Source organism: Triticum urartu, chromosome 1 (genome assembly GCF_003073215.2).
Source record: "Triticum urartu cultivar G1812 chromosome 1, Tu2.1, whole genome shotgun sequence".
Classification (NCBI taxonomy): Eukaryota; Viridiplantae; Streptophyta; class Magnoliopsida; order Poales; family Poaceae; genus Triticum; species Triticum urartu.
Window position 1 is genome coordinate 6,471,158 of NC_053022.1, and position 8,771 is coordinate 6,479,928.

Here is an 8,771-nt window from a genome sequence, read left to right on the forward strand (position 1 = left end):
TCCAGTACACCTGGTCAGGCAAATTGTGGTTCGCCAAGCTATCTGATATAACCTTGAAACATTCTGATTTTACACAAGTCAGCTAGGGCATAGGGAAATGCACGTTAGTATCTGACAATGGAGGATGCGAGTCACTGTTGAATCAACAAATTGACCAGATCAACACCCTGTTACACACAACTGCCCTATACCAAACCCCTCAAAGAAACAAAAAAAAAGTTGTATCTCTCTCCCCAGATACGGCGCATCCATGGCTCCTGACGGGGATAACTTCCGACATTGATACATCCCAGACATTTGGGTGATGCCGCTCGCTACCAACCAAAGTCCCCCCCTGCCCCCATCGGACGATGCAGCCGATACCACTACCTTGCAGCCATAGATTGATTCCTTCCTGCGCTGGCAGGCTAGATGTTCAAGGAGTAGCGGATGTGCAGCCATGTGTCCATCGTCTCCCATGGAAGGCACCTGGTACAGTGGTACCCCATGATCCTCCTTCCAATTGATTTTTTTATTGTCAATTTGTGTTTGCCCCCAAACATGTTTTTCCTTCTTCAATAAGTACAACTCCTATGAGTGATTGATCAGAGCTCTAATTTCGGGTGTTGGTTGAGTTCACCTTGTTATGTATCAGAATGAATGATGGGATTCATGTTTTTGTACATATCACAGAGGATCTAGTATGATAATATTAATACTTATACATAGTATTACCTCACCTTCCATACCATTGTCCACTTGTTTTGTGCTACTATCCAATGGGGGCACGTTTATTTTGTTGCCATGTGACGTAAGAGTATAATATACTTCTGATATCTCCGAGAGTGTATATAAAGACTATAGATTTTGTAGTATGTTAAGGTGATCAAAGTTTCTCTGTGTTACCTTTATACATGACAACAGATTATAATTCTTTGAAATTTATGTGGGCTATGACCAAACAAAACATTGTAATTTCTTTCTGACAGCAGTTTAGCTGGTCAATTTTATACAGATTGTAATAATATCAAACTGATGTGGGCTTTAACCAAACAACATACAGTATTTTTTTCTGTCCGCACATTAACTGGTCATTTTTATACAGATTATAATATTGTCAAATCGACATGAGCTATAACCAAACATCACTGTGATTTCTTGATGTCAGCAAACAGCTAGTAAGTTTTTTATTGCATTGACACTATCATATGAGACAATGTTTTCTTACTGTTTTGCAGATATCCGAGGATTTAACATTATGGAAATGTTCAGCAGATGATCTTTTGCAAGTGAAAAGAATACATTTTTATAAGGAGCAATCAATGTGGGACCAATACAAGGTGTGTCATTTATCCATGTTCCAATCTTTTCTGCTGACAAAGATGATTCAGAATAATGCAGTCGTCATCTGTTTGACAGATAAGCTGCATTATCCCTAGATCAGCTGGCTCAAACTTCTTTGTTGTGTCATCCCCACTAGTGTAGAGTTTCTATTGGTCGGAAGATTACTAGTGTCAACAGGCATAACCAGTCAATCCTAAGAAATCTTAGTTCAATAGAGAAGAAACACATAAATTATAACTATTCTTTGTGAAATCAATGTATATTTCTTATTTAAATTATCTAGCTCTGCTTCTCTATATTTCCCTGCACCTTTTCTGATGCTAATGTGCTCTTATTGCAGGATTTAGAGGACAAAACTAATTGTATGGACAGATTATAACAGGTTTTATATCGGAAATAATCTTGAAACGTGCAAGGGAAATCTTCACATTTTTCCAGAAGCCATATCCATAAAAGCTGCGAAGGCCGTCAAGCTGATGTACCAAGCTAGATATAGAATTTTTAGATAGATTTCCACTAAGAATTTCCATTTTTTTCTCAAATTGGTTTCAACTTTCAGATAGTTAGAATTAGAATTAGAACTTTATTTTCTAGTGAAATACACATTATTGTATGAATGTACAGTTCACTTGTAAAGTATCAATACCCTTTGTAATAAAAATAGTTGTAATGGCCTGCACATTGCTACTTGTTTCGCGGTTGTGATTATGAGAAACTTTTTCAGTTATGAGAATGTGATGATTGCAATGCAACAGTGATGTTCAATAATGCCTACACAACTACATTATTTGATGATCTGCATGTGCAGCAGGGCATGGTAAAGCAATCCAATTCAAAATAATGAAATACAACAATGTACGACATCATACAGGCATGTCTAGCAGAACGTATGTATTTTTTTAGAAACGTTTTTGAGCATGCCTATAAAGCATCTCAAGTCATGTAGACATGCTTTTGAACGTCCTTAGATAGCATCTCATGTCATGTAGACACGCTCTTGAGCGTCCTTATATAACGTCTCATGTCATGTAGACACGCCTATCAAGTGTGTCTAAATGTTTGAGACGGTTCATGTGGAGACGCTCGAAGGACGCTTTACTAAAACGACTCTACAATTGGCTAGAGATGAAATACCAAGTCACTAGCTATGTAATTGACGTCTCTACTGGCAGCTTTTGCTGTATTGATCGAAGAGGTATCTCTGGGCCCTCTCGGTAATGCACATCACTATAAGCCTTGCAAGCAATGTGACTAATGAGTTAGTTACGGGATGATACATTACGGAACGAGTAAAGAGACTTGCCGGTAATGAGATTGAACTAGGTATGATAATACCGACGATCGAATCTCGGTCAAGTAACATACCGATGATAAAGGGAATAACGTATGTTGTTATTGCGTTTTAACCGATAAAAGATCTTCGTAGAATATGTAGGAACCAATATGAGAATCCAGGTTCCGCAGTTGGTTAGTGACCGGAGATGTGTGTCGGTCATGTCTACATAGTTCTCGAACTCATAGGGTCCGCACGCTTAACGTTCGATGATGATTTGTATTATGAGTTATGTGTTTTGGTGACCAAAGTTTGTTTGGAGTCCAGGATGAGATCACGGACATGATGAGGAGTCTTTAAATGGTCGAGAGGTAAAGATTCATATATTGGAAGATAGTATTCGGACATCAGAATGGTTTCGAATGGTTCGGGTATTTTTTCGGAGTACCGAGGGGTTACCGGACCACCCCCCCCCCCCCGGGGGGGGGGAATATTGGGCCTACATGGGACTTAGTGAAGAGAGAGGAGGGCCGCAAGGGGTGGCCGCACCCCCCTCCCCATGGCAGTCCAAATTGGACTATGGAGGGGGCGGCGCCCCCCTTTCCCTCTCCCTCTCCCACTCCTTCCTTTTCCCCTCCGATGAAGAAAGGAAAAGGGGGGGGGCGAATCCTACTAGGAGTAGAGTCCTAATAGGACTCCCCCCCATGGCGCGCCCTTCCTGGCCGGCCGCCTCCTCCTCCCCTCCTTTATATCCGGTGGCAGGGGGCACCCCATAGCACATCAGTTGTTCTCTTAGCCGTGTGCAGTGCCGCCCTCCACAGTTTACTCCTTCAGTCATAGCGTCGTAGTGCTTAGGCGAAGCCCTGCACGGATCACATCACCATCACTGTCGTGCTGACAGAACTCTCCCTCGACCCTCTGCTGGATCAAGAGTTCGAGGGACGTCATCGAGCTGAACGTGTGCTGAACTCGGAGGTGTCGTACGTTCGGTACTTGATCGGTTGGATCGCGAAGACGTTCGAATACATCAACCGCGTTAACCTAACGCTTCCGCTTTTGGTCTATGAGGGTACGTAGACACACTCTCCCCCTCTCGTTGCTATGCATCTCCTAGATAGATCTTGCGTGATCGTAGTAAATTTTTTGAAATTACATGCTACGTTCCCCAACACTATCACCCTCTCGTTGCTATGCATCTCATAGATAGATCTTGCGTGAGCGTAGGAAATTTTTTGAAATTGCATGCTATGTTTCCCAACACTTGGACCAAGTTATGCACGTGGCTCTCAGCCGTGGCATCCAACAATTGGAAAGCCCGTATGCTTCCGATATCCTGGGCAAAGTTTTTGATGGCAAATCCCTTAGGGGGACTCCCTCATTACTTCTCATAGGTAAAGCCACCAACTTTCGAAATCACAAGGCCGGTGTCAGGTACGGCGTGGCCAAACCGGCACCTCTTGTATCTTTCGCATATTCTTTTGCCATTGGTCAGTTCAAAGTGTTTGATCTCATCGAATTTTCTCCAATGTTGATGTAGGAATGGTGTGCCTAGCCCAGGACGAGCGGATGGTTGAGATGGCCTGGATGTTGTCCGAGCATAGGGCCCAGGCCACACCCCATAGCAAACGCGTGAGGGGGGCATCTTCTTGGCCGTTGGACAAGGTGGCAGGGGTGATGTCGATGCCGTCAGACATAGTGGAATGAGTGCTAGTGCCGAATCCAACAGCAAGGGCCACACCATGCTCACTCTAGTAGCTCCGTGTTCATATCGCGTGCTCCCGTGGAGGGAACGTCCTTGGTGGGGGGCAAGCGAGAAAAATGACTAAGGTCACACCAAGACCCGGCAACATGTAGGTTCCTATTTCACCCCCCCCCCACACACACACACACACGCACACCCTCAAATAAAAATGTGAATCATTTGAAACATGTTAAAACTTGAGTGTAGTTTCTGATTTTGGAAAAATATGCTCACAAGCTCAGGAGTCAACTGTCGATACTATGTAATTAAACAAACAAGAAGATTGACTTGATGAGCAATTTTACCACCTCTTCTTGCTTGCTTTTTTTACTAAATGCATCAAATGTTACAAAATAGTAGATAAAAACTTAGTTCAATAAATTAATCAATTGAAGCCAGAACAAACCTTCAAATGTACTTGAATCAATTAAGAAGTGTAAAGCCAGTACTAATCTAATATTTATTAATAACTTGCACGAAATTACAACCCTTGACATTGAAAGGGAATATGATGAGTCATGTGTTGATAACGTGTACACCATTACTACACTTGACATAAAAGGAGAATTTGATGAGTCATGTATTGAGAACGTGTACAACATTACTATCAGCTTGTTGATCTTACCATCCTACTATACAACACTACAAGTTAGTTTAAAAAAGAACAAGAGTCCAGAACGAACATAAGAGTACTAGCTTGATCTATCTGAACAACATGTCACGCTACGAAGATTTGGTTTATTTCTAATAACTTGTACAACATGACAAACTTAGATCCAAAAGGAATGCAATCCAGATAATTGTTTGACAAGTAAAGTGAGTAGGATGAGTCATTGCTAATTATCATGTTTTCCTCACTCTTAGATGATATGTACAATAAAAAGGCAACTTTGATGATCACTCCAAAATTGTGTTTGTATGTAGTGCCACCAAACACAACAAACCAGATAATCAGTTCGATAAGCATTGAATCACTTTTAAAAAGGAAAGCAATAATGAAAAGAAACCTAACCATGGTAGCTATAAAAGAGCCTGCAATATGTAGGCTCCATACCATCATCCATCCTTCACACAACTAGAGCACAATCATCAAATCCAAGTAAGTAATAGTTGACACAAATTCACCATGAAGACCTTACTCATCCTCACAATCTTTGCAGCGGCTCTAACCATCGCCACCGCCAATATACAGGTCGACCCTAGCGGCCAAGTACAATGGCCACAACAACAACCATTCCCCCAGCCCCAACCATTCTCCCAGCAACCACAACAAGTGTTTCCCCAACCCCAACAAACATTCCCCCTTCAACCACAGCAAGTATTTCCCCAACCACAACAACCACAACAACAATTTCCCCAGCCCCAGCAACCACAACAACCATTTCCCCAGCCCCAACAACCCCAACTACCATTTCCCCAACAACCATTCCCCCAGCCTCAACAACCCCAACAACCATTTCCCCAGTCACAGCAACCACAACAACCTTTTCCCCAGCCCCAACAACAATTCCCGCAGCCCCAACAACCGCAACAATCATTCCCCCAGCAGCAACAACCGTTGATTCAGCCATATCTACAACAACAGATGAACCCCTGCAAGAATTACCTCTTGCAGCAATGCAACCCCGTGTCATTAGTGTCGTCCCTCGTGTCAATGATCTTGCCACGAAGTGATTGCCAGGTGATGCAGCAACAATGTTGCCAACAACTAGCACAGATTCCTCGTCAGCTCCAGTGCACAGCCATCCATAGCGTGGTGCATGCCATCATCATGCAGCAAGAACAACAAGGCATACAGATCCTGCGACCACTGTTTCAGCTTGTCCAGGGACAGGGCATCATCCAACCTCAACAACCAGCTCAATATGAGGTGATCAGGTCATTGGTATTGAGAACCCTTCCAAACATGTGCAACGTGTATGTCCGACCTGACTGCTCCACCATCAACGCACCATTTGCCAGCATAGTTGCCGGCATTGGTGGCCAATGAAAATTGCTAATAGGTAGATGGATCATCGTTGCTTAGCTGATGCACCAATGGTTGTAACGATGACAAATAAAATGGCATGCACCATCATGTGTGACCCCGACCGGTGCTAGTTCAAGCTTGGGAATAAAAGACAAACAAAGTTCTTGTTTGCTAGCATTGCTTGTCACTATTTCATTCACTTTTTTAATTATTTCGATGTTCATCCCTAACCGCAACCCTAGACTTACACATCAATAGCTAGCTGCTTGTGCTGGCAGGTTACTATTTAATCTATCGATTAATGGTCGACCTATTAATCCAGTTAACAGGTCGATTGACATATTAGTTACTGCTCCCAGGCTGACCGAGTAGCTATCAGTTTCCGAGTTCCTGGATATCGCACACAATAATAATTCAACGTATTTCAATGTCTAGAAGTAAATGTGCCATTTTAGCACCAAAACAAGCGCTTGAATAGAAACACTCCATCACTCTAAATGTTAATATGGCTAATTTTGCATTGGTGCAATTTTGAGTTTGGTGGCATCAAAGCATTTTTCAAAAGCAATTCTTTAGGGGACTCCAAAGAGGTGAAAATCAAACTAAAGTTGCCACATGGTAAAAGATAAACCATGTTATGAGCAAGAGCAAATATTGAGTCACAATAGCAAGCGCCAAACATGCAATTAGACTCTTGATATGGTTTCAGAGATGGAAACAATTTACAGATGACAAACAAAGCTTAAGTATCATTTGTTCTAACTAGCACAGTGGCCCGCTCGATGCGCGGGCTAGAAATTTATATTATTTTGCGCATGAAAAATCTCATTTGAAACCCAGAAATCTCACATGAGTTATAATATTTTGACGGAAAAATCGGTTGTAAAAAATCTATAATGTCATTAGTCATACGAATACCGATTATAAAATTTGACAATATCATTTAGTTGCTGAGAACAAACATTCTCATATTATATTTCTCTAATTAAAAATAAATTTCATTTTTTTGTGCAGACTAATAATCTTGTTCAATTCATTTGAACTGTTTTCGAAAGAGGAACATCCATAAAATGTGCTTGTGAATATTTAGTCAACCATGTGGAGGAGTTATATTAATTGTCACTGAAGACTTGGGGAATTTGATGAATCAAGTATCTACCTGAGTTGCAGGTGCACTGAGTTCATAGTTGGCAGCCCTGCACCGGGAGGCACAACCATGGTCTTGTCCTACGTGGTTTCCTGACTGTGGCATAGACATATAGAGACCAAGCGTTTTATGACTGTATAAAAGAAATAGAGACTCCAATCGAAAGAAAGTCATCTGCTAGCTATTATAGGGGTAGGTACGAACGGAACTAGCTCGATCAGCTGGTCGTGTGCATGCTGCAAGTCATCTTGTCCGACGAGGCTGATGTGCATGCATCAAATATTTGTTTACCTGAAAATTACTATATGCATGACGCTGAAACTTCCAATGTGCAGAAAGGATTAGCCCATAAATCAGAAACTTCCAGTGTGCATGAGGATTAGCCCATCGATTAATTTATGTAATCTGCTGACCTGCTGATGTTAAGTTGTGGTGCGGCTGTTTCCGTCTAGCCGCAGGAATCAAGCAAGGAAGGAACGTATACTTGCGCGTACAACTCGACAGATGCCTAGATTGATCAGCTGGCCGTGTGCATGCTGCAAGTCATCTTGTCCGATGAGGCTGATGTGCATGCATCAAATATTTGTTTACCTGAAAATTACTACGTGCTTGAAGCTGAAACTTCCATGTGCAGGAAGGATTAGCCCATAAATCTGAAACCTCCAGTGTGCATGAGGATTATGTCATCAATTAATTTATGTAATCTGTTGGCACGCTGATGTTAAGCTGTGGTGCGTCTGTTTCCTTCCGGCTGCAAGAATCAAGTAAGCAAGGTACGTATACTTGCGCATACAACTCGTCGGATGCCTCCGGCCATGGCCAAAAGCATTGGTGAGTATTTTCCGAGACATAGAGCCTCGCTATCACGAACAGTCATGGGACCACGGCAGCAATATGAGAGGATGGGTAGGGTTTCTTCTTTGTAAGTCTTTTTACCGTGTTCTTTTCGTTGGTATGGTGCGGGAGCGCCCGTGGGAATAAATGAAAATTGATGGTCCAGATCTAATTACAGTGATGACCTATAAAATTGAATGATCGAATGTTTATATTTTCAGTTTTTTTTCTTCCACCCGCAAAAAAAAGAATGTTTATATTTTTTGTGTAATTTTGTAACATAATTCTCTTTTTTTAGTTAACCCATAATTTACTTTTAGTGTATAAAAAGATAGATTTAGGTGTGATATATGACCCTCCGGAACGGCTAGTTCTATATCTGGTCCTTTTATTATCTATTTAATGATAGTGGTCCACCAAATCAACGGTTAGATGTTTCTAATTATTGTAGGATTTTCTAGCATATTCTCTGTTTTTTGGTAAC

General features: G+C 41.8%; 1 protein-coding gene across 1 annotated transcript; it reads left to right on the forward strand.

Moving 5' to 3' along the window:
* Window positions 1–5,372: 5,372 nt before the first annotated feature.
* Window positions 5,373–6,480, forward strand: LOC125541728 (gamma-gliadin-like). The gene is made up of 2 exons (XM_048705075.1): window positions 5,373–5,716; window positions 5,762–6,480. Exons 1-2 carry the CDS (start codon window positions 5,464–5,466, stop codon window positions 6,325–6,327), a joined length of 819 nt encoding a protein of 272 aa, XP_048561032.1. The 5' UTR covers window positions 5,373–5,463; the 3' UTR covers window positions 6,328–6,480.
* Window positions 6,481–8,771: the final 2,291 nt, after the last annotated feature.

Bases quoted from the DNA above. Each gene is read 5' to 3' on its own strand.
- LOC125541728 (XM_048705075.1), top strand. From the start codon at position 5,464: ATGAAGACCTTACTCATCCTCACAATCTTTGCAGCGGCTCTAACCATC. The intron at 5,717-5,761 runs CATTTCCCCAGC...TTCCCCAACAAC, and splicing joins GCCCCAGCAACCACAACAAC to CATTCCCCCAGCCTCAACAA.